The following is a 25,702-nucleotide window of genomic DNA, read 5'->3' on the forward strand; positions in this document are numbered from 1 at the left end:
TAAATCATATTTCGTACTATTGGTTTCAAATTTGGACCAGTAACATAATTTGCGTTCCCAGTTAATATCTGTAATATATAATAATACAACTGACATTATGAATGTAACACTTTATTTTGTTATGCATATATAATTTGCTGTATATATACATAATAATATTAACATATATACATATATATGCAGATACAGTTCCTAACTATTTAAAGTAGTACCTATATAAAGAATTGTGCACTTGTATGTATTATACAAATTTTGTGGCAATAGCTAGCAATTTTGTATAATCTGCACCTTTGCTGTGTGTCTTATTTTTCATGATAGTTCTCAGGATATGAGGAATTGGTACATGAATCCTAGTACCTAAAGGTGTTCCATTTTCATCTATGAGAACTATGTTATTGCTGTCATATCTTGGTACTTTGGAATTTTGACGTTGTTTCAAACCAACCAATATACCTTTCTTTTTCTCACCTTTTATGGCAACTAATACTCTGTCCCCTACATTGATTACAAATAATGATAAATAATATATCTGTTATCAATATATTTCAATAATCTATCTGCTAGCTTAACCAACCTATATAACCAACTCCTGTTTTATTATAAACATGAATACAACGTGGTGGTTTTCCTTCCATCATAGCCTGCTTCCCAATTTCACTATTGTCCACAACTCTTAATCTTGTCAATTTTATTATTTGATTACATATCGTCGATGTAGAAATATTTCTGGACATAATATTGAATAGCGTACCATGTATAGGCATTATTGCAATATTTTCTATAACAAAAAACGTTTATATTATTATAGTAATGAATATTATTATTGAATACAGTTTAATTTTTTCAATAAAAACAATAAACTTCGCACAGCAAAAGAAATGAAATTATAAAATTTAAATTTTGTTTATCAACACGACTTCTTTATTTCCTATATTTACATTTATTCGATTAAAAAATTTAATTAATGCGTCAGTTAACAGAAAGTAGAATTATTTATTTTGAAACTTTTTATTTTAGCACCAAAATAGCATAACTCACTTAATTTATCAGATATTGCCGAAGTACTAATAATGTTTTCTTTCGAACTTTAAGAATGATCGATGTTCGGAACTAGTCGAACATCAGAACATAACCTATATGAAATTTTAACAAGAAACACGTTCCTCGCCTACTAAAATGAATAAGGTTCAATATCATCAAAGAACAATTAAACAATTATATCTCGCTTACGCACCTCAAATCAGTTCAGTGTTCGTCCGAAATTATTGTATAGAAGGAAAATCGGGTGGAACTATAACAAATGCAAAGGAACAAGACAGTAGTGACAAAGATCCAGAAACTATTAATTTCAAACAAATCTCGACTGAAAATATTGAAGTTAAGAAGGATTTAAACGAACAAATTTCTCTATTGACTGAAGATATAGGAATTGAGGATTTAACGGTTCCAAAACGCAATACTTTCATTTCGTTACTTCGACGTTCGAAATTTATGGATGTAAATATAAAATGTTTTGTTCTATTACACAACCTAACATTTATAGCATTTATTATATTTGTGCTTTTTTTGTCTTGCTTCTTTGTTCTTTTTAAACAAAATCCAAGTTTCTAATTAGCACTTATGTATATTAATTATATTTCAGTTAGGAGATCCCGAAGGAAAAGTAGTATTGGGAGAAATTTTTCAGATTGTTAATAATGACTTATACATTGACTTTGGATGGAAATTTCATTGTGTTTGCCCAAGGCCTCAAAGAAATTCTTTGTAAGTCACAAGCAGAATATATGCTTTAATAAGTAATAATGTTAATTTTTATTATTACAGGAAATATATCAGAGGTTCAAAGGTTAAATTGTTAATAAAGAATTTAGAATTGTCTTCGCGATTTTTAGGAGCATCTACCGATTTAACACTCTTAGAAGCAGATTGCATCCTTCTTGGTTTAGCACAGTCTCCATCGAAAATACAGTAAAACTATAATTATGTTTATTTTGTACAATAATAGAGCATAAATAAATAAAAGAATGCTTCTTTGGACCATCTCTTATTTTTTATTGCATGGAATTTTATTACAATTGAGATTACCATATTATATGTTCGTGTAGTTAATATGATTGTGTAGTTAAATTGATTTACTATATTTGCATTGTATAATGGATTTTATTTCTGTAATTATATTAATGTGATTCTATCGTTTTTTATAAAAGAAATTAATTTCACTTCAGCCCATTAGTTCACTTGGTTAGAGCGTCATATTTATCATATCATTATACCCAGTTCGGAAATTTCACCTTTTATTATTCTTTCAATCAAAATATTCTTAACATAAATAGACATAAAAATCATACAGGCCTATTTCATAATCAATACATTCACCACCCACAAACAAACATAACCTACGCATAAATCATAGCAACAAAAATAGCCAAACGATTGACAAATCGATACCAAAACACACAAAATGTAAAGAATCTTTTCGTAATTTGTTTAGTCCCATGCACATTCACACTATATCTAATTTGAGCGTGAAATAAACAAATTATTACGAAAAAGAAAGTTAAAGCGGTGTGCTTATAACACTAATAACACGAAACCTGCGGTAGCGGATTCTATTCGCTAGTGGGACGAAATTTTTCTTTAAAAAGCTATTAAATGATTAAATTGGTATCTAATTGTAAAACAATCAAAATTTTCATGTTTAAATTATAAGCAGTTACGTATACATTCATATTATTATCTTATCTATGCATACAGTATACGTATGTATGTATGTATGTATACGTATAACCATCGGTATAACCCCTCCGTGAAGGTTAGCGATTGCTGGTTTACTTACGTAAAATGCTTTAATGCTCAATATAGATGGAACGAATGATAAACCTTGTTTTGAAGGCAAGAATCAGAAGAGCGTTCATTTACAGCTATTACGATAGTAATTCATTTTAGGAGTAGATCATGCATCTAATAGAAAAAATACAAACATCAATTTTGCAGTAAGTAAATTGTTAAGTGTATTAATCCATTTTTTTGTATGAAATTGGATAATTATATATCATCAATAATGCTCAGATGCAGTACATTGATTCTACATAGTCGTAATTTACATATCACAAAAATCACAACTGACCGATTTAATAAAGTAAGAATTAATTTTTCAACTCACAATTTTGAAAATTAACAGAGCTTATGCAGTTCTTTACTGTATTATAGATTCTAATTGCAAACAGAGGAGAGATTGCATGCCGTGTAGCAAGAACTGCTAAAAAATTAGGAGTGAAGACTGTTGCAGTATATAGCGACATAGATAAAGATTCTTTGCATGTAGAACAAGCAGATGAAGCATATTGTATCGGCCCTGCACCATCTAGCCAGAGCTACTTAAGACAGGACAAAATTATCTCTGTAGCAAAAAAGTCAAACAGTCAAGCTATACATCCTGGTTATGGCTTTCTCTCAGAAAATGCAGAATTTGCAGAACTCTGCCAGAAGGAAAATATTGTATTTGTTGGGCCTCCAGCAGATGCAATTAAAAATATGGGAATTAAAAGTACTTCAAAGGATATGATGATAAAAGCTGGAATTCCTGTTATAGCAGGTATGATTTGTGTCAATGTACAAGAGTATGTACACAGATATACAAATACACATAACATATATAAATAAAATATTCAAATCTGATTATTATGCTATTGACAAAAATAGGATATCATGGAGATAATCAGTCTAATGAAACCTTATTATTGGAGGCAAAGAAGATAGGTTTTCCTTTAATGATAAAAGCTGTATGTGGTGGTGGAGGAAAAGGCATGAGAATAGTTCTAAAAGAATCAGAGTTTATCGAAGCTTTGGAATCTGCAAAGACTGAATCCAAAAAAGCATTTGGTGACTCTGCCATTTTACTCGAACAATATATCAGGAATCCAAGACATATTGAAGTACAAATTTTTGCAGATAAATATGGAAATATTGTTCACATGTTTGAAAGGGATTGTTCTATTCAAAGGAGACATCAAAAGATTATTGAAGAAGCACCTGCAGTATGTATATTTAAACTTTTGCAATGTGAGAGACTTGACATCTTTTTAATACTATGAAAATCATAATAATATAATGGCTGTTCTGTTTTGTAGCCTGGTATTTCAATAAATTTGAGATCGGACTTAGGCGCAACAGCAGTTCGAGCGGCAAAAGCGGTAGGATATGTTGGCGCTGGTACCGTCGAATTTATAATGGATCGTGATCAAAATAACTTTTATTTTATGGAAATGAATACACGTCTTCAAGTAGAACATCCTATAACGGAAGCAATTACGGGATTGGATTTGGTTGAATGGCAGCTACGAATAGCGGCGGGAGAGGAACTTCCATTAAAACAGGCAAAAATTAATTTTCGAGGACATGCCTTTGAAGCGAGAATTTATGCAGAAGTAATGACAAATGTCTTTCTTTATAATACATATAACTTGTACCATCGATGAGATAAAATGACTTTAATATTCCATTAACTGGATTAATTTCGATAACCAATTGTGGAATTATAGTTGATTCTTGCAGCAAACTAGTTAAATTGTATAAATAAACTGCAACAAATTGCAGGAACCAAGAAATAATTTTTTACCGGGGGCGGGTAAATTGTCATACATGAGAGTTCCAGAAATCACAACTGGAGCGATTAGAATCGAAACCGGAGTTCGTGAAAAAGACCAAGTATCAGTACATTATGACCCCATGATCGCTAAATTAATCGTCTGGGGAGAAGATCGAAAAGAAGCGTTGGCTATACTTAGATCAAAGTTAAACGATTACAACGTAAGTAAATTTTCAAATGGAAAATGCGTATGTATTATTTTATCAAAAATCTTGGATATTTATATTGTTTTCTGTACATATTTTTAGATAGCAGGTCTAAGTACCAATATAGAATTCATCAAAGATTTATGTTCCCATTTGAATTTTTTGCAAGGTCAAGTACACACAGGATTCATAGAGGAACATTGTCGAGAATTATTTCGAGAATTACACGTGCCAAGTGAAGTTGTAGCTCAGGCTGCTCTCGCTTCTATACTTTACGAAGATACGCATTCTTTACGATCATCTCTTACAACTGTTGATCCTTTCAGCCCTTTTGCAACCGAAATTGGCTTAAGGTTAAATCACACTCTAACGCGAACTTTGTATTTCAACGTTTGCGATGATGATATCGAAGTTGAAATAAGATACATTGAAGCTGAGGTCTATTCCATGAGAATCAATCAAATCGGTCCTTGGAGGAGAGTAGCAGGCACATTAAAGAAAAAGGAAAACACACTGGAATTATGTACCGAAATTGACGAAACAATTACTAGAACGAAAATTATTAAAATTCATAACAAATTACATTTATTCACCAAAGCTAGTATTTTTCCTTTTTAATATATTTTTGTTCGATGACTTTAATTCCGAAAACAAAACCGCTTAAGAACTGATTATCTTCAGCTTTAGTTTTTATAGGACCGTGAATGGCAATTTAACATACCTCCTAGAAAATTTCTTTATAATCTTACAAAGTGTCAAAATAAAGTAGATCCGTGCAAAGCTTTAAGTCCTATACCAGGATCTGTAGAAAAGGTATGTGTGGCGAAAGGAGACACTGTAAAAATTGGAGACGCTTTACTTGTAATTAACGCCATGAAGATGGAAGTATGTTTATATTATGTTTCAAAATTATTGTAACTTTAGACATGTGTTTATGTTTCAAAGTTAATTATTTACTTACAGCACATAATCAGAGCATCCGTAAATGGAATGGTCGAAGACGTGCTATGTTCGATAGGTGACAATGTACCAAAGGATAAAATTCTGGTTAAATTAACTAAATCTGTATCTTGAAACACAAACATTACACATTATTATTGTCTTCTTTTTTTTTTATTTTACTTAATTGCTCTGAAACAATTCTTTTGTATCTTACAGTTACAAAAGATTCATAATATTTAATAATAAATTTTTATTTGACCAACGTATACGTGTATTTTATACGCAAATCAAATTTAAATTATATATACGTACTTACGTACAATATATGAATACTAATTTCAATCTTTTATGAATTATATATTGTGCGAATATATATGTATACGATGTATATTGATATACACAATACATAAAATATATAAATTACAATTAAATGTATCAAATCAAACTATACAAACTACCTGACTGTATTTCCGTTGCGTTCCCAAAAACGCGCCAAACAGTGTCGCACTATTCGTTTACGAAGATACGTTATTTCAAGAATGATAAGGTGCTTTTTAAATAATTCTTAGACTAAATTAACAAGGAGAAAAGAGAGTTGTAGAAAGAATGAGTAATTTTCGATCTCCAATGCGATACATTTCTCCTAATGCAAGGTAATGCAATAAACTAGAAATAGAGGAAGGCATTGAACGAAGGTTAGAAAATTATTTACTCCCGGCACGTATGATCACGTTGAATAATTTTATTTTTAGAGTTTTGACTGCCAAACCTCAAGTGGAACAAACGCTTGATATAAGACAAATTCAAAATAAAGCAAGAAATAGTATTACCTGGTTTTTCGTCAACAGTTCTTTACTTGGAATCCTCGTCTTTGACATGTAAACTATTCATATTTCTTAATTAATCAATTGTTCACTCTATCAGTAATGAAAGAAATATACATGTTTTATATGTTACGTTTTTAGAGCATATGGAGGTGCAACATGTGAACCATTCTGTTGGGCTGAGTGGTGTTTGGCCTTGATATTTGGATTAAATACTGTTTATCATATAACAACATATACATGGGCAAATTTTTCTCTGCGGCCAATTCTGCTGAATCCTAAGCAAAGATACCTATTAGGTATATCAGAGGATGACCCTCTTTTTAAAAATGAAACACCATCGTCTCCAAAAACTTCAGAGTCACCGGTCCCATTAAATTTATCATGCATTAGCCTCAATGGTAGAAGAATGACCTCACTTGGTTCCACAGGATTAAGCGAATCTAGTATGATAAACTTCTTTTTTACATTCTGATATTATTCGAAGCTATTTGTTTTTACCATATATAAAACTTATTTTTAAGAGGACTTTTCATCGCCAAATCAGTTTTTTAAGTATGGTAGCCCTACATCACAAAAATCGGTACCCAGCCCCAATGGATCTTTTAATAAATCTCTCAATATTTCGGCAAATGGAAATTTAACAAGTGAAGATTTGATACAAAATGAGAGAGAACTAAAAAATTATTTGGAGGAAGCTCACCAAAAAAAACATGTTTTATCAACGGATATTGATCAGCCTTCCAATTTGCTTAGCTCATTTTGGTCCCATCCAGCGATTAGAAGCCCCGGGGAAGTTTCTCCATTGTTAAGAAGATGTGCATACCAATTAGCGCCCATTATTGGTAGGAAAGAATATATCTTTTACCTTTGATAAAATAAAATTTACGATGCTTTCTTTTCTCGCAGATAAATCAAAATCAGCTAGTCCTGGGAGCGAAGAGGGCAATTCACCTAGGGGTATATTCGGCGCCCCGGATGTTTGGAGAAAATATAGAATCGACCCGATTAAAGTAAACGAATGGACAGCTAATCTTCGTATGGCAAGTAAAACGATCAGATATTGAGTAAATTTCATTATTTCCAAATATACGTACATATATAAAAAGAACATTGTATCAAATATTTCAGTGGATTAGCAAAACAGTTATTGAACGAGTAGCAACCGAAATTGATAATGTTTGTTTGGCATTGGTCCGTCATGGTTTAAGCGATTCCCAATTAGGATGTGTTGGATTGCATAGATTGAGAAAACTTGCACAAGCACCATTTTTAGTATTTGCTATTCCTACTTTACCAACTTTAGTACCTTTTTTAGAACTTTCTAACAATCAGGAATATTTAATTAAGAGAATTAAAATTCTTGCAAAAGGGGGTTCAATGAGTGAATTCAAGTGGAATGGTGGAGGATCTCATAATGATAAAGAATGGGATTCTAGCTTACCAACTGATTCTGCGGTAATTTAATTTTTTTGAATTTTTGTAAAATATTATCCAGATACAATCAACAATATGTATATATTATTTTATTTCTGCAGATAGTTATGCACTTGGTATCAACGTATATGGATACACAATTGGAAGCCCCTTTAGATCAACCCGATGCACGACCATTTACATCGAGGTATATGGCTAGATCAGGAATAACTTTACCACGTAGCAAAGGTCCCGTGATAGTATGCCAATCTATAAATCCACCGCATTACAGTTTGGCACATTCTGGAGATTCATTGCCTAGCGACTATGAGGAAATACAACGTGTAAGTGGATTTAACTAAATTTACTTTATGTTCACGTTCACTTACTTTAGTGTAATATTTGCAAGTTGAGACTAATTCTTTTCTTCTTTCTCATTTTTAGGGTAGGAACAACTTATTTCATACACTTCTGTTATTTTTATACATTGTTAAGACAAGAGATCACGGTATGTTAGGCCGTGTTAATTTGGGTACATCGGGTATAAACGTTTTATGGGTGATCGATGGTTGAATATCTGATACCCTAACAAGTGATAAAATTACACCGCGAATATTCAATTATATATATTTTTTTTGTTTTTCTTATCATATTTCTTTTTAACGATTTGTTTGTACTTTTATTGTACATTTATCTTATTTAAATTAAAAATATTTTACGCGCGTATGTGTGTACCAATAGAAGGAGCAGAAATCTATTATAACTGTTTTGATACTACGAATATGTTTTATTCACAGTACTTAAGTATATGTACAAATAAATGATAAATCACGATCCGCATACATTGAAAATAAAATTTTAATATACTGTTAAATAGCATATGATTGCTGTTTTGCGCGCGTCTTAAGTTTCACTTTACAAATTTTATTGTGCATACACATGCATACACATTAAAACAACTACCGCAGAATTTTCCGCGGAATTCTTAAAACTGTCATCATATGACCAAATAAATGCGTCATCTTAGCGGATCGTAAATGAATTTGCATTCCTATTCGTGTTCCATCGATATCATGCCACACGCAAGGAATGCAATTACTTTCAACGTTAGCATTAACGCCACTTTCTATACAATCTCATAATTGTTTTTTTTTTTTTTTTATTTTGTTTTATTCCAACGATCGGAAATCCATATGTCGTAAAAAATTATGTTGCACTTTTCGTACAATTTATAATACATTCTTTGGATAACGGTCTCTGTACATTTAAAATCAATCGGTATATACACCGTTGTTATGTCATGATAAAATAATAATAACGTATTCGATATACAATTAAAAAGCAACAGATTCGTTTGTACGTTAGTTTGTAATTCTGTAAATCCAAGATGATGATTTTTCAAGGCTAAGCTTTATGCTTAGCTTTACAAAATCACAACACCTTGACGATATCAACGATTGATCCGTTCAGAGTAAATTTAGAAAGAATTATCGTTGAGATCATCTTACATTTGTATTATTTTAAAATGACATCATATATGAAATTAGATGAAACGTTTGATGGTTTCCAGTGAAATACGACAACAAAATGGATTTCATAAAATATTTCTGTACGACTTTTGTACCTTTTGTTCAAATATACGTGTGTGCGTGTGTACACGTATACATTTACGCATATACATATATATTTGCGTGCCTACAGATCGCAATCATAATTGTTTTTTTAATCAACAATAACTGACGAGAAAAGAGACACATATAGACGCAGTAGAGGGACATGTACGCATGGTCGTACACATAAACACATAAATCAACAATTGTTTAAATAAATTGATTCGAAACTATGTGATACAGGATCTCTTGTTTTCTTTTATGCTTAAAACGATTCCGTTACATACAAGTAAAATAAATTTTCATTCAACTGCATTTTTGTTTCCTTTCTTTTTGTTCTAGATTTTTACAACAGCTACGACTCATATTTAAATATAAACAGAGATATACAATGTATAATACAAAGTCAAAGACAGTATTTCAATCACATTTCCCCTCCCCCTCTCTTTCTTTGTATGATGCTGAGAAAGAAAGTTTTCGTTTTATGAATGGAAATTAAAGAAACAATCTGATGAATACATAGAAAAGTTCTATCCCAACTTATGATGTAGTAAATATTTTGGTTCCTTCTGGTAATATTACTTCCTCACCGACATCTGTAAGAGTGACTGTAAGAGGAAGGATCAAAGGCATTAATATCTCTTGAAGTTGCATAACCGTTTGTTGAGTGGCGACTGATTCAGGTTTAGTGATAGTAATGGTTTTAATATTTTGTGCCTTTACTATTTGTCCTTGTTCAAGAGTAGTCTGTTGTAGCACTCTTTGTTGATTTTGAGGCGCAGCCTGTACTTGTGTGGTTAGTGTTTGAGCACGATTTTGATTCTGAACAAAAGTTTGCTTACATCTTTTACTGTGAGCATATCGACTTCCGTTGTTGTTAAACCGTCTATCGCAGGTTGGACAGGCATAAGGTCTTTGACCAGTATGGATGAAGACGTGTTCTTTAAGTGACTTCAGACGACGGAAGTTTTTCGGACAGTACTTACAATGATATTTAGCCTCACCTGTATGCGAAGTCAAATGATTAGCAAGCGTATCGGCTCTAGCAAATGCTCGTGAACAATATTGACAAACATATGGTCGTTCTTGCGTATGCGTTCTCATGTGCATTTTTAAATAAGCGTTAGTTGTGAACGGTCGCGAACAAACTTCGCAAACGTATGGTTTTATACCATTATGTGCTCGAAGGTGTGCAATCAACGTCGTCGATTGCGTAAAACTTTTCGAGCAAATTTCGCAAAGGAATCTTTTCGAGCTGTCCGTTTCTTTATTCTTCTTGAAAGTTCGGTCATGCTTTGACAAATGATTTGTCAACTGTTCCTCTTTAATGAAACGCTTTGTGCATCGCGTGCACTTATATGGCTTAATCATGTTATGTTTAGCTACGTGTATCTTTAAATGTTCCCTTCTATAAAATTTTTTTGGACATATATCACACAGATACTTTTTTCCTTCGTGGACTTGAATATGTCGTAAAAGCCCTTTTCTCGATGTATATTGTTTGTTACATTCCGTGCACTCTAAACCTACGATATCAGTCCTTCTCTTCCTACCAATCTTTTCACCTGGTTTTTTCTCCTCGGGTCGCGGTTCGATATCTCTCAGGTCTTCTTCCGTAAGAATGCCTTCGGTAACATGTTTCGATCTATGTTCTCGCAGAATCTCATTGTTCTCAAACGTGTCTCCGCAGATATTGCACTTTCTCACTTGATCGGGGTTCTTCTCCGAACACTTATCATAATGGGCCTTTAGTTTGTCTTTGCGGTAAAACTTAACATTGCAAATATCGCATTCGAAATTCGGATCTTCGTGCAACAATTGATGACGTAACAATGATTTTTTCGTGCTGTATCGTTTTTTACACTGTGGGCACTCGTGATTATCCATTGGCCAATCCAAACCACTTTCAAAATCCGAATCATAATCGTCATCTCTATTCTCTTTATGGTACATGTCCTCATTAGCGTAGTCCCTTTGCCAATCTTTCTTATCTGCCGATTGCTTTTGCTTTTCCGACTTGACCACTCGTTGTTGCTCGTCTTTTACATGTTGCTCCATATGTTTTGTTAACAATTGCTTTGAACTGCATCTTTTATTGCAACTCGCACATTCCAATTCTTTCTTATGATTATGTCTCTTATGCGAGGATATTTCTCGCTTATTCCGACTATAATTATTATCTGTAACATTAGCACGATTAATTTTATCGATATTTTCCTCTTCCTCGTCGAAATCTTCCAAACCATCCTCGGTTTTAATTTTATCGATAATTTTTTGTGCAGCTCTCGCAGCAACTCTTTTAATACGTTTATTTGGGTCATATTCTTGCCCATGAAGGAAAGTTTTATGATTAGTAGCTATAAGATGATTGCGTAAAGTAAGTTCATTACCAAATGTTTTGTTACATTGTGTGCACTTGTAAGTTTTTACACGTTCATGTTGCTGTTCCGTGTGTTTTTGCAACATTTCTTTCATTGCAAATCGTTGGCAACACACCTTGCAACTATAGTCAATCCCCGAATGACGATGGGTCTCCATGTTTCTAAACAATAAAATGTTTCATCAGAATGATAGACATGTGCAAGACGATTTTCGTATAATAACATAATATACATTGCAACATCTTTACTTCTTACCTACCTATCATTTTTCTTCGATAAATTATTTTCTGTTTCCAACAATCCTGGTATTGATTTGTTTTCCATCCTGTGATTCCTGTCTATGCTATCTTTATCCTCTGTCTCGTAATCACACGTTTCCTTATTAATTGGATACTCTGTGTCCATCTCAAGTTCTTGTTCAGTTAGAACACCTTCAACCACATGCTTCGCGCGATGGTTTCTTAATTTTTCCAGTGAATCGAATTCTTCTTCGCATATGCTGCAACTGAGAACAACATGCGAAATCGCATGTTTTTGTAAGCCACGTTTTGTATAAAATTTCTCTGCGCACTTGTCGCATGCAAACGTTTCTGTACGGACATTGCGATTCTCCTGTTCCTCTTTTTTAATCAAATTACCCACTTGTCTTTTATCGTCGTAGTCGTCGTCGTCGTCGTGGTTGTCATCATCATTGTTGTTATTGTTGTTATTTCCTCCTCCTCCTCCTTCGCCGCCGCCACCACCACCACCACCACCATCACCGCCACCGTTATTGCCTCTTTTAACCTCGTTCCCTCTTTCTTCCTCTCTATGCTCTTCTGGAGCCACCTCTTTTTGTTTGACTTTTTTCCGATACTCGTTATCCAAATGCCGACGTGCATCTTTATAATTATCAAGATCTAGACTATGTTCGTCTTCGTGGAATGATATTTCTAAGGGCATTGATTCTTCCTTGCCCTCTTCTTTCTCCCTTTCATGTTTTTTCAAATGTTTACTAAACGAGGTTATATATATGTATTGTTTGCCACAATACGGGCACTTGTTTGATCTCTTACCCGATGGAGGAGACTTTGCAACATTATAAACGTTCTTTTGCGGTGTATCCGGTGTTTTTTTCAGAGACAATACCTTTCTAACTTCTTCGTGAGAATGCATATGCTCCTTCAAAACATTCTTCGACAAGAACTCTTTGTCGCACAGATAACATAGAAAAATTTTTTCCGATTGATCAGAGGACTGACCTTTTTTTAGTCTCGAGCTTAAATTCAAATTTTCAAAATAGTTTTCCTCGTCGGAATCTCGTCTCGTTTCAAAATTTCGCCGAACTAATTTACGTTTGCTTCTTCTCGTTTCATTTTGACACTGAGAATCTGCATCTGGCTGAACAACCGTGTTCGTAATATCCGATTTTTCTTCTTCTTCATCTTCCTCCTCATCTTCTTGTTTTGTCGTTGCATCAGCTGCTTTTACCAATAGATCTACGTATTCGGTGCAATCCTCTCGCTGAAACGATTCTCCGGAGGGATGTTGATGTTGATGTTGATGTTGATGTTGTTGATGATGATGATGCTGCTGTTGTTGCTGCTCCTGCTCATTCGTGCTAGATAATATACATTCTTGCTGCAATATATAATCGTGTTCTACCGTTGAAATATTTTCAAGGCAATCGTTATCCCCGTTTTCGTGTTTTAACATTTCTTCGTTAATGGGAGCATCTATGATTACTTTAATGTCCTCTTCTTCATGATTCAGGCACTCTCCCGATGTCTGCTCTGTAGCGATAGTTTGATCGATTACCTCCTCCATTACCGCGTTCGAGTTCTGTTCTGGGAAACGCGAAAGACTCGTTAATAACGGTGTTCGATTAAATAAATACTGCCGGCCATGTGAATTCACTTTACCGCAAGAGGAAGACGCAAAAAGAAAGGATTTCAAGAGAAAAAACAGAGAATCACGAACACACGTGTTGACGAGTCGAGAGTAGCATCGCAGCCTACTTTAGATGCAAGCCATGGTGAAAATAAATTTGGCAACAATGTTTATAACTCTCGCCTCGGTGTAAACATAACCTAGTCAATATGGCCTCTCCAAAAGTTTCGCGCGAGTTATGAAATATTGTTATGATAAATGACACTAAATACTAATGCAACGAGACAATTATAGTTCAATACAATAGAATGTATAACAGTGTATACCTATAACAGTATATATATGTATACATAGCGCAGATTTTTTCTATATTTATAATCAATATATACATATGTAACACAGTTAATCGAATCTAAAGTCAAAATTTTCAAATATTTATTTTGTATCCTTTATTTTATTTTTTACAGTAGTAAAATACAGTAGTGTTATATAGATTTTTATCATAGGACCTAATAAATGAATAGTGCCATAGCATCACTGTGTTCTCAGTTTTAAGAAAAATTGACATTACTTTAGAATCAAATAATTCTCTCTTTCTAAACAATACAAAATTACAAATTCTTGCATCAGTAATGGTAACGTATCACAGCAGTTATCCTGAAGTGGAAAAGTATAGCATATCTTTTATTTATTTAAATACTAATATGAAAATTTCCATTCTTATCTTTATTTACAACAATTATAATACTGTTTTAGAGATAATTTTTTCTGCAGTATTTTCTGTCAATTTCTCTTGCCACTAATTTTCACATATATGAATGCACTTAACCTCTTTCGCTTAACGTTAGTCATCTCGTCTCCTTTATACCTTTACCTTTGCTAACATGTGACACTTTTTGTTCATTTTTAGAAGCTTTAATTGTATTCAGAGGTGATTTTAACTTGTTTCATACTCATGTTCGTGTTTAAAACTACTGTAAATACTTGAAATACAAGTACTTACATGTATGTATCATACATCAAACTCTTCCATGATTATATATCATAGTATTTAGTACACAATATATTATGATATTTATACATTACTTAAATATACAATAATTATCACAATGATCAGAGGTATATCTTGAATTAATTTCAATAGAAAAACGTTAATCACAATCCGTTCAAGCACATATATATATGTATGTACATACGTATTGCACTTCAACTGCAATATTAAAGTAAAAGATTTGATGTTTGTCAAAACATTGTTGCCGCATCGTTCACCATGGATTATATCTAATATCTAACGTAAGCTATTGTTGCATACAAAAGAGAGGTGTACGCAGAAGTAGGTATTACGCAAACGAAGTGTTACGTTATCATGTGAACTTGACTTTATGTGCATAAACAATAACATATAAATTAAGCGCGCGACACTTGCAATATTCAGTACGGAAATACAGAAATGGTATAGAGAAAGTGAGGAAGATCTACTAAATTGCTAATTCCCTATGGCTTTTAATAATTAAACATTGAATTTTCTTACCTTTTGCACTCTGACTTTCTCCTTATCATGTAATTCGTATCGATTTCTTACATACTTGAACAATGCAAATACTAACGTGTGTTTTGCATCTTCTGCATACAAGTATTGATGTGGTATATATGATTTCAAACTTCGCTCCTAATTTACATATCGACATCTGTAAATCTGAAGTTACGTTCATGCGTTAACAGCTGCTCCGTTGGCATCGAATATGGATTTCGAGTTGTCACAACATTAAGCAATTTCAAACTTAAATTAACCTAAAACGATCTAAATGAACGATATTAATTGTTACAAATGAAATAGAAAGATTGCAAATTTTTCTTTTAGTTTTTGGATAACATTTTTCCAGGGTTTGACTGTACACATTTTAACCCATTAACTGAGTCCTCTATTAATTACAAAATATCTATATTGACGAAATTAAAAGTTAATCGATTCTTTTTGACAGAAATAAAATAACACATAAAAAAAGTAGAGGACTTTTTTTACAATAAAGTAATAAATAAAGAAATTATTACATCAGGAAGATCGGCAATTAGAGAGTGACGGGTTAACTCGTCTATCTCGGCTAACGAGCTAAAGCATAGATTCTTATTCATAGGTCTCAGTTAATTCCTTGTGGTATACGAAATATATTTATGCACTTCGTCTGTAATTATAAACAACTTTTAATACATTTCATCAGTTACTTTTCCCTCATAAGTAAATTCACAGACAAGATATAAAATAGATCTATGATTCAATGCATTTAACATTGATAGTTAGTAAATCTTTGATATAAACGTTTATTTATGAAATTGCAACTAAGGTATAGAGAGAATAAGGTATTTTATAATCATAAATAAAATATAGAATTCTGTATTTTTACAATATTTGTTTATCTTTATACAGATATATATTTCACGGATGAATAAAGATTGTTTGAGATTATTCTGATTAGTTCCTTTCCCATTTTGATATGTTCTGACTGCATAAATAAGTCTTCATTTTTGAAGTTATTAATCGAACGATTGGTTTAATTAAACTTTTCTCTTCTTTCTTGCCTTGTTATTCACGAAACTTTAACTTTCGTGAACAGTTATTTACTATTTTTAATATAGAAAAGTACTTTTATTATTCGAGTTTAGGTACATTATGTTGTTTGTGCCTATATCTTCAACACATCATGATAACCATTGTTAATGACAATTATATACAGCTTATCGACATATTTTAAATCAACAACCATAATACAATTCTTTTTAGTAGCTTTTTGAGGTATATTAAACTAGGGAGAGTGTAGAATGAATCATCGAAAGATGCGCGCGCACATAGGTACGGCTATTCGTCGTTTTCTACGCGTTGCAACTTGCAAGCTCGTGTTAGATCTTGAAGGAACATAAATGTTGACAGATATTTCAAAGTTACCACGAAAATCATCATCTTGCATAACTTACATTATAAAGCGAATATTTTTTTATCTTCTTGAATGCACGACATATCGAATCACTTAGGAAGAATCGCGAATCTCTTTTATATATTTTCGGTGAGTTCTCTATAAATAGAAAGATTTTCGAGAAAGTTAGTGGCCAGATTAAATTTTGATATTAATGTGTGTGTATATACTTAACGTTTAATGTCAGATATATCTATGATTTCGAAAAATATTTATCTAAAAGTGTTTCAAAATGCATTGTGCCTGTGTTACGAAAGTATTATTAAGATTAATTCTTCTTACGTATCAGACGTGTATACATTATACGTATATGAACCGAGTGCCAAGATATGTATATGTATAAATGAGATCAGATCCTAGATCATCTATCTGTGTCTCTCATATATTAAATGTTGGTTTCCCTTAGTGAAGTAAAAAATAGGAAAACAAATAGATATTTTTCGATTGTGCATATGATATAGCAATGTGCGACATGTGCAGCGTGTCGCGCTAGAAGAGGTCCACTAAAAAAAAACAAACTGAAATCAACGAGAGAGGGAGAGAGAGAGAGAAAAAGTGTGCTTGGTATAAAAGCCAGCAGAGAAGGATTCTGTTTAAAGATCCTTCAGCAGGAGGGAAACTATTTTTAGCTTATATACGGTGCAGCCTGATGGATTGTAGTTTTTGTGACTTTGCATCTATCTTTCCTAAATATAATTTTTTTTGTTAATTTCTTAAAATAGATTATTTCTATTTTTAGCAAGACTATGGAGAATGAACAACGACATTATGAATTACGAAGTGGAAGTAGATCACGTTCTAGAACTCCTTTGGTGCAAACTTATACCATGATTGAACCAGAAACTTTAGAACATCATTATCATTTAAGAAGTTTAAGTCAGGAGAGATCTCATACTCCTGGAGAAGTTGCAAATACTAAAAGATCTGGTCCTAGAATATCGTATGTATTAAAAACATATGGTTGGGAGACTACACATTTAGACATGATTTACGCATAATCTCAACTATAACTTGAAAATTATTATAGATCTGGTAGTAGCAGTAAAACAAATGATCAAAATGTAGAGGCTATAGTGGAAAGAAAAAAAGAAATTCTCACTGTTGAAACAACATTGGGGGATAAAAATAAGCGAATTGAAAATCCTTCTGTCTATACAAAAAGAGGAGAACGTCGATCTGAACGGCAAAAGGCAAAGAAACAGATATTTGCAAATGGTCAAACTGATAACAAGGAAGGTTCATTTGAACATAAAAGTGGAGAAAGTCAAAAAAACATCTTTCCACATAGAACTATTACTAGTGATTATTCTTCAGAAGAAACAGAACAAGAAGAATTGTCTGATAGATCATGTTCTGCGCATGAAATCTATAAGCAAGCTGGTGATTGGTGGAAGTATGTATTTGTGAAATCAAGGTCATGATGTTATATTATTGTGTATTTATACACGTTCATTGAAATTTAATTAATTGATTTCTCATATAAGCTATAATTTCGTGTAAATAAGTTGGCTGAATTTGACTTTGGAGGACATATATTCATTGGCTCCCTTTTTTTATATATTATGATAGCTTTCAGCGCGTAAGATCCAAAAATACAAATATTAAAGTTGAGCATTTTTAGCATATTTTATACGTTATTTTAACGCCATGTTGGCTTCTGTTTGTAATTTGTCCAATGAGTGGAGTTGCTGGGTGTATACAAATGCACGTGAGTTGTGGCCATTTTGTGGCGGGATTTTGAATTGTGTGTATTGGACTAGAGTTTGGTTATACTTTATCTTTGAAGCGAAATTCAATTCAATGCTCGTCTATTCGGACCAATTAGATGATAGAAGCAATATGGTTGTCATACTAACCTGTAAAATACGCTAAGAATGCTAAATTTTACATACGTATGACTTTTGAATTGGATTCCTAGAATTAAGACTTGCATCTTTTTATTCTATGCCTCAAAAACTATGAAATGACAAAAAAAATTCAATAATTCTATGTCCCCTAAAGTGAAGTTAAAGCCAAGCGGCTGTTACGAATGATTAATTTCATTTTTATATTATATTACTTGAAACTATTTTACATTAGTTATTAATGTTTGTTAGCGTATTTCCTAAAACGGACTACACCTATTCTGAAAGGTCCAAGTGTCGTTATGAAATAGCGCCAGGTATACTAGCCATGCCTAATATGTCACGGCGATCCATCCATTCAAATACGCAGGATTCTAATCGATCCTTGCACGTTCCGTCTGAGAATGTTGTATATGAAAGAACAAATATCGGAAAAGAGAGAGGAACAAAAGCAGGAGATTCTATAGTAAGTACAACAATTTGATTTTAATATTATATTATACATGCAGAATTGCAAATAATACATGATTAAATACCGAACGGATGTTTACGTTAGAGTATCAATAACGAGTAAAGAATGACTTAGAATTTTTAGTTGTATATGATAAAAATGTGTTATACATATATGTGACTTACAATACGATTGAGGAATGAGATAAATGTGTGTAAGTAGTTAATGATTCAGACTTGTACGAGAATTATCATGGCATCATAATATTGTTAGGATTAATGCAAAATATTTCAGTAAACTACAAATATATCCTTATTTATTCACTTATTGGTATTCATTTATTGGAATCCTACATACATACATATAATTTATATCTTATTCGTTATTGTCTTTTATAGCTTGTTAATGAATATTATGGAGCACATATATCAAGTACGGATAAGTCTAAGGCTCAATACACAAAGACACATATAGAACAGTATCGTTGTCACAGGGAAGTAATTTATGCAGAACCTACTAATTCAATGAATTCACAATCAAGGTTTGTTATGTGTCTCAAATTTTTATGTGCAATAAATATACGAAAATCATTCTTAAAGCTATATCAAACCATTTAAAAAAAAATATGTTTATTTCTTAGGCGATCGTTGAGCTCTGATTTACCATTAAAACGTATTGATTCTCGAAAATGTAGAATTACATCTGCTGTTGATTCAGATACTGAATTAGAAGAAGCAGCTTCAAATAACTATAGCCAAAGAAGCAAAATAACACATCAATTTACGAGTTTTATACTGGTTACTGCTTTAGGGTTTAGCAAATTCCTTGAATTTCTAAAGCTCAAGCCAGTCAGAAGAAGAGAATATTATGCCACTTACGAATATCAAAGATATGGTATTTTTCAATTATTTAACATGTCTATAAATACAATCTTCTCATAATCTCTTCATATTTTCTTATAATGTAACATAAAATGAATAATTTATTAACACATATTAATTTTATGTAATTTCAGAATCTAGATGGTCCAAAATATGGAAATATATTGACAGTCCTTTGCAGTATATTTATCTTTTTATGGTCAGGGTGTTTTTCTTTGACTCGTGGTTGTTAAGTCGTGTATCCAGTATTAGGAGATGGATGCATCAGAAAAGCCCAATACTATTTTGGATTGCTTTATTGCCATTATTTCTTCTTACTGGTAAATTTTATAACCACTAAGTCACTGTAAACGGTTCGTCAATTAAGAAATCCGTGACTTCATATCGATATTCTTTTATTTTTCTTTTTTTTTTTCTTTCCTTTTTATTATCTGCCATTTTCACCCACAAGATCGAGTTTTTGCCTTGGCATCTTCGGGAAGACCGGTGAAACCTATCCTGGCGTTTCTTTTTCTTTTTGTTTCAGGAACTTACATCGTGCAAAAACAGTCCTTTATCTGTCTGGATTCTCTGCACAATATTCCCTATGATGTCACTGAGACGACCTATCGCATCTTTAACAATATTATCAGTTTAACGTCTTTTCAAACCGATTTATTTATTGAATATATAAAAACGATTAAAAATTTGTCAGTACATTTTCTGCCCGGTGTGAACGTGTCTTTACCCGAGATGCCTTAGCATTGGTTAGAATTTGATCTTTTCTTCAAAATTTTTTTATTTACCATCTATATAATTTGTTTTATTTGTAGTTTATAGTGACGTGGGATTTGGTTGAACTTACTTTATATTATATTCATACATATATATATACATACATACATATATAAATTTATGTATGTGTGTATGTATGTTTGCCTTGTGATGCATAACTGACCTCCTAATTTTTAAATAAAAAGTGATAGATTGTAATTGATATCGAAAGGTATTATCATGTTATGTTTTCGATATATTTTATGCATTATTATTTAATACTAGTCATTATATGTTTTTATCGTGCATATAAATGAGTTAAATAACAATAGTTACCAAAATTTTATCCTTATATATGTCCGGTGCTGTGGTATCTGTAAAAGCACGTTCATATGCAGTTCAACGCGTTCGGAGAAATTGATGTTCGTAAACATCGTAATGTTCGTAAAACAAAAAAAAACTATAATCAATGAAATCAAATGATTAAATTTAACTATGGGAGAAGGATAGAGGGAGTAGGATTACTTCACTGGCGATGTAGAATTGGAGTATTCGTGCTTCACAAGGAATATGGATGTAATCTCTATATCTTGATATCATCGGAATGGTGAGTCCCTTCGTCTATCCTTCTCTCGGTATTTGTATCAAGTTACAAGATTAGCAAAACTTGAAGAAGATTATATTTTTATATTTCAGGTTGTTGGTGTTTACCACATCTTTCAGCTCTGTTCCCTCAAACCAAAGTAATTACGCGGGAATTTGGAACTGAACAGGAGTTAGTTGCAAGTGAAAAACAATTATTTTTAAAGGGGAAAATATTTGGAAAAGAAGATAATTTTGAATCGATCACTGAAAAATTACACAGTAGAATCAACAACTTGGAGGATCGAACTATCGAACAATCTGTAAGGCTTTTTGCTGACATTTAATTACATAATTGCTAGTTGCTAGCTTTGCTAGTTTTTTTTAACGGATTAGCTACTAGTCATATATTTAATATACACAGGACCGCCTTTTCAATATAACTCAAGCGCTGGAGCGGCTTAAAGAAAAAGAATATATCTGGCCAAAAGATGATGTAAGTTTATACAATTTGTTCGTAATACTTTTCGATGTAATATTATCTGAACTTGACATTGTATTTTATTTCTTTCAGAATGAAATATTATTGTTGGAGGAGAGACTGAAAGAATATAAATTAGCTGATATCTATTCTCAAGAAATTGATGTTATTAAGTCGCAGTTGGAGAAACTGAAAGAATTTTATTCAGAGTTAAAATTATGTTGTAGCACACGTACAAATCATATTACTAGCGAAGATTTAGAAAAACGTATCGAAATGGTCTTAATTGATCATTTCGGTACCTTGATGTTGAACGCAGAAAAAGTTAAAGGTACTCGATACGTAATAATCGCAGTACTCATTTAAAGCGAGTGAAATATTCATGTTGCCTTAATTATGTATCAAATACAACGGGAGTGAATGCAAAATGTGTGAAAAATAATTCTTTTTACAGTTCAAGACAAATCATGGATTGCGAATGATGTTATAACGGATGATCGCGTTCGCGAAATAGTCAAGGAGGCCATAAAAATATATGACGCGGACAAAACGGGACGCGTTGATTATGCTTTAGAATCTGCCGGTGAGTATCGAATTCAATTGATCGATTCAGCCCAATATTGTTCTGACTGGATAAAACATATTAGATTTTTTTATTAATAGGTGGTCAGATCATTAGTACACGTTGTACTCAAAAATACGATATAAAAACTAGAGTAGTCAAACTGTTGGCTTTTACACTATATCATGAAAATAATAATCCTCGTACAGTGATACAAGGAAATCCAATACAACCAGGTGCTTGCTGGGCATTTCAAGGCTTTCCAGGATATTTGTTAATTAAGTTACGAAGTTCTATTTATGTTACTGGATTTACAGTTGAACATGCACCGAAATCGATTTTACCCAATGAAGAAATGAGAAGTGCTCCTAAAAAGTTTAATGTCTGGGTAAGTAAGTCGACTCTTTTATAAGTGAGGTATACAGCTCGATTCTACATTCTCATGTTGATACATAGGGTTTTGTCGATGAAAATGATTCTGAACCTGTATTGTTTGGCGATTACGAATTTGCAGCTTCGGATGATAGTCTACAATACTTTCCAGTCGAAGTAAGTTACGTCCTTAATGCAGTAATTTTATTAGATCATTCTGAAAGTAAAGATGACTTTGAATTTTTCGTTTTGGAAGAGTATACCATCACGAAAATTCATTATCCGTGAATTCAAATAAACACTATTATGTTACCTACTTTTACCAACGTTATATAATAGTATTTACCATATCGGGTATTCTCATGGCCCAATTTCGCAAGTGTTATTTAGAAATGTTAAATCAAAATCAACAAGATCATACAACAGAAGCCTACGGATATCGCCAAAATACATTCGTTACAATGGTGCTTATATATGTTTTATCAAGGAAGCTTCAGAATGATCCAATTACATACTTTGCGTTTTCTTAAAAACTCGTTCTAATATAATTGATATTTTACAATGTAGAATACAGCAATCAAGACACCATATGAATATGTGGAATTAAGGATACACAGTAACCATGGACAACTTGAATATACATGTTTGTACAGATTTCGTGTACATGGAAAATCAGTTTAAATTTCTTTTACTGAAAATTCAAGTGCAAAATTTTTTTGAATATTGTAATTGTAGCAGGAGTGGATTTGCAATTCGATTCATATCAGTCAATAAAGGGAGTAAGTAAATGAGTCGGTGAGTGCGCGTGAGTCAGTAATGAATGTCAGTGGAGAAAGGGTTGGGAGGGAAGAAGATTGGAAGGGAGAGCCATTGCATGTTGTGCCTTCAATTACTCTTCGATGTAACAATAACCATCACGATTTAAGGAGAGATTTATTCTTTAACGCGTAGAGACATACGCAAAGTGAATAAAGCGAACGTAAGTTACCGTTATCATACGTAGACAATACAAGCCTAAGTGTATATATGTATATGCATATGTATATATATACATATACATATACGTATATACGTAAATACATGGAGTCGATTATTTAATCATTTTCTTTCTTTGTACGAGTGTTTATACTTCTTTTCCCTCAAGTTTTATCATCAAGCACAAATGTAACAACTGTTTTCAGTGAAATGTACAAAAAAACACAAGCTGTTTTTCGAAGAACCAATTAGATAGGAATAAAAAACGAAAAAGCTCAGCGTTCTAAATATTACTCAAAGTTCAGTATCATTATGTTTCTGATATCGTACAGTTGTAAAATTCACACGACAGTACAAATTGTAAAGAAAAAAAGCTCTGCCTAACTTCAGGTACATAAGTATGCAGTGTTTCTACGATAATTTTGATTATACTAATGCGTTTTATAGAAATCTAGTATAACATGTTTGATAATATATTTGGTTAGCGCATATATAATCACTGTGCGCGTGTTGTGTACATATGCACATATACATTGTACATGTATAAAATAGCAAGAATTATACTGTTTTGCAAGTTATAAACTAAATTTACAAAAAAAAGAGGCTACTTTTATACGTATTATCTCTTTTCTTATTCTTTACCTCTCGTTGAGGTTACTTTGTCGAACACGATACGATAGTATTTCTTTTACTGTTATGTTATTTTTATTACCTTTACTTGGCTTTTCATTTAATGTCATTTCCAGTAAACAAAGGTGTAGAGTGTTCGAAAAATACGTACTTCGGAAGCCACAGTGACACGTAAGTACATATAAATATAAATGTATACAAAAGAAGTGCATTATATATTCAACTATAAAGTGAAATAAGTAGAATTGAATTGTCGAAACTATTACTATATTGTCAAGAAATCGTTTGTCTGTAAATTATTCATTATACCAGGTTATATAAACCAAGATGTTAGACGTAAGTTATAACGAACGATTTTGCAAAGAACGAATGTTATAATATAATCTTTCTAATGATTATGCGATTAAAATTAGTAGACTACAACGAACACGAATAAATACTGACGATCGCCTCGCCGATTTTTTATTATTCTAAAAAATGTTTTGCTTGTAATTGGATCTCTTAGATCGTCGATTATTTCTCATTGTTAATAAAACTGAATATTAGCGTAGTTCGCTCGTCTACTTAGTATTTATTACTTAGCAACCTCTTAACCTAACCTAGAAATATTAATCATGAATAATTAAAAATAATTGTAGCCATGAGTCAACAAAATACGTAGTGAGAAACACTGAGAAAATTTATGTATAACGAATGAGAGTCTAATTATGTAGTAGTAACACAGACAAGTATCGTACGATGTGACACTTTAGGCCTGGTGTAGACGAAAGAACGATGCGTCAGCGTCACCGCCGCAACAATTTGTCGCCGCATTTATGAATCCGATTTTTCTTACAATTCACACAAGCGTTTTGCGTTCGCTTTCATATCGCATATTTGTTCATTCAGTTAAAATTTAATAACATGGATGCGGTAACTCATTACCAAAATTATAAAAAAATGTATTTCTTTAAGTTTTATTTAAGACTATATTAATCTACCATAGGAAAGAGATATTGAATATATCCCTTCATTATTGTCAGACTTCTCAAAGTTCCATGTTTATCAATTTAAGGGAAAACGAGATAAAATTATTTATGTTTATATGGTCGGGAATATTTTCATGAATTAAGTGTAAAAATGAATGAAAATTTGATGTAACGTCCACCGAGTGTCAGCATTCCGTTCGCAACCAAACAGTACGAGCGTTTCCTTTGATAGACGCAAACTTATTGCTTATATAGTTGCCGCTCAAAGTTGCGTTCTATGTGAACTGCTTACAGCTACTGCTTACTGCTTAAATCTATTCTATTTTAAAACGTAACAACAAAATGTCGCGACGGCGACGTTGACGCAAACCGCTCGTCTGCACTGGTCCTAATCTATA

The 25,702-nt window shown here is 32.4% G+C and overlaps 7 protein-coding genes across 14 annotated transcripts in view; 5 read left to right on the plus strand and 2 right to left on the minus strand.

Annotated features, from left to right (window-relative positions):
- Window positions 1-95: 95 nt before the first annotated feature.
- Window positions 96-1,375, minus strand: LOC126928839 (39S ribosomal protein L14, mitochondrial). 2 transcript variants are annotated; one of them, XM_050744690.1, is made up of 3 exons: window positions 1,235-1,375; window positions 575-778; window positions 96-495 (listed from the first exon to the last, which is right to left on the minus strand). In XM_050744690.1, the coding sequence occupies exons 2-3, from the start codon at window positions 762-764 to the stop codon at window positions 242-244; spliced, it is 444 nt and encodes a 147-aa protein (XP_050600647.1). In that variant the 5' UTR covers window positions 765-778; window positions 1,235-1,375; the 3' UTR covers window positions 96-241. The 2 variants fall into 2 exon arrangements, with proteins under 2 accessions (XP_050600647.1, XP_050600648.1); XM_050744691.1 differs by lacking the exon at window positions 1,235-1,375 and adding an exon at window positions 1,039-1,168.
- LOC126928831 (28S ribosomal protein S28, mitochondrial) lies at window positions 1,177-2,040 on the plus strand. Its single transcript, XM_050744679.1, has 3 exons — window positions 1,177-1,497; window positions 1,643-1,764; window positions 1,825-2,040. Exons 1-3 carry the CDS (start codon window positions 1,177-1,179, stop codon window positions 1,970-1,972), a joined length of 591 nt encoding a protein of 196 aa, XP_050600636.1. The 3' UTR covers window positions 1,973-2,040.
- Window positions 2,041-2,214: 174 nt separating this feature from the next.
- On the plus strand, window positions 2,215-5,998 carry LOC126928790 (methylcrotonoyl-CoA carboxylase subunit alpha, mitochondrial). 2 transcript variants are annotated; one of them, XM_050744562.1, is made up of 10 exons: window positions 2,215-2,463; window positions 2,863-2,993; window positions 3,070-3,139; window positions 3,211-3,595; window positions 3,703-4,037; window positions 4,131-4,427; window positions 4,597-4,809; window positions 4,897-5,391; window positions 5,491-5,679; window positions 5,758-5,998. In XM_050744562.1, exons 2-10 carry the CDS (start codon window positions 2,956-2,958, stop codon window positions 5,866-5,868), a joined length of 2,133 nt encoding a protein of 710 aa, XP_050600519.1. In that variant the 5' UTR covers window positions 2,215-2,463; window positions 2,863-2,955; the 3' UTR covers window positions 5,869-5,998. The 2 variants fall into 2 exon arrangements, with proteins under 2 accessions (XP_050600519.1, XP_050600521.1); XM_050744564.1 differs by lacking the exon at window positions 2,215-2,463 and having other exon boundaries at window positions 2,748-2,993; window positions 3,703-3,882; window positions 3,952-4,037.
- Window positions 5,999-6,133: 135 nt separating this feature from the next.
- Window positions 6,134-9,901, plus strand: LOC126928843 (transmembrane protein 209). Its single transcript, XM_050744694.1, has 8 exons — window positions 6,134-6,389; window positions 6,489-6,614; window positions 6,702-7,006; window positions 7,085-7,405; window positions 7,470-7,603; window positions 7,692-8,018; window positions 8,099-8,320; window positions 8,421-9,901. The coding sequence occupies exons 1-8, from the start codon at window positions 6,343-6,345 to the stop codon at window positions 8,547-8,549; spliced, it is 1,611 nt and encodes a 536-aa protein (XP_050600651.1). The 5' UTR covers window positions 6,134-6,342; the 3' UTR covers window positions 8,550-9,901.
- On the minus strand, window positions 9,119-15,107 carry LOC126928779 (zinc finger protein 26-like). Of its 4 annotated transcripts, none has more exons than XM_050744532.1 (3): window positions 14,840-15,107; window positions 12,227-13,788; window positions 9,119-12,128 (listed from the first exon to the last, which is right to left on the minus strand). In XM_050744532.1, the coding sequence occupies exons 2-3, from the start codon at window positions 13,771-13,773 to the stop codon at window positions 10,127-10,129; spliced, it is 3,549 nt and encodes a 1,182-aa protein (XP_050600489.1). In that variant the 5' UTR covers window positions 13,774-13,788; window positions 14,840-15,107; the 3' UTR covers window positions 9,119-10,126. The 4 variants fall into 4 exon arrangements, with proteins under 4 accessions (XP_050600489.1, XP_050600486.1, XP_050600488.1 ...); XM_050744529.1 differs by having other exon boundaries at window positions 12,227-13,793; XM_050744531.1 differs by lacking the exon at window positions 14,840-15,107 and adding an exon at window positions 13,869-14,833.
- A 1,559-nt stretch (window positions 15,108-16,666) lies between these two features.
- Window positions 16,667-24,894, plus strand: LOC126928785 (klaroid protein-like). Of its 3 annotated transcripts, XR_007716946.1 has the most exons (16): window positions 16,667-16,895; window positions 17,545-17,745; window positions 17,833-18,198; window positions 18,902-19,115; window positions 19,499-19,641; window positions 19,741-19,994; window positions 20,116-20,301; window positions 21,431-21,639; window positions 21,741-21,812; window positions 21,891-22,128; window positions 22,252-22,380; window positions 22,461-22,747; window positions 22,816-22,908; window positions 23,299-23,374; window positions 23,467-23,710; window positions 23,913-24,894. XR_007716946.1 is itself a non-coding variant. In XM_050744552.1 (15 exons), coding segments are annotated over exons 2-15 (2,463 nt in total). In that variant the 5' UTR covers window positions 16,668-16,895; window positions 17,545-17,551; the 3' UTR covers window positions 23,472-24,894. The 3 variants fall into 3 exon arrangements, 2 of the variants coding, with proteins under 2 accessions (XP_050600509.1, XP_050600508.1); XM_050744552.1 differs by having other exon boundaries at window positions 16,668-16,895; window positions 23,470-24,894; XM_050744551.1 differs by having other exon boundaries at window positions 16,668-16,895; window positions 23,299-24,894.
- The window catches only part of LOC126928799 (peroxisomal leader peptide-processing protease), a 28,818-nt gene continuing 27,474 nt past the window's right edge, over window positions 24,359-25,702 (plus strand). The window contains exon 1 of the mRNA XM_050744603.1: window positions 24,359-24,507. The gene's annotated coding sequence lies outside the window, so the exon portion shown is untranslated. The remainder of the gene's footprint in view (window positions 24,508-25,702) is intronic.

The sequence above is a fragment of the Bombus affinis genome, chromosome 2 (genome assembly GCF_024516045.1).
Source record: "Bombus affinis isolate iyBomAffi1 chromosome 2, iyBomAffi1.2, whole genome shotgun sequence".
Classification (NCBI taxonomy): domain Eukaryota; kingdom Metazoa; phylum Arthropoda; class Insecta; order Hymenoptera; family Apidae; genus Bombus; species Bombus affinis.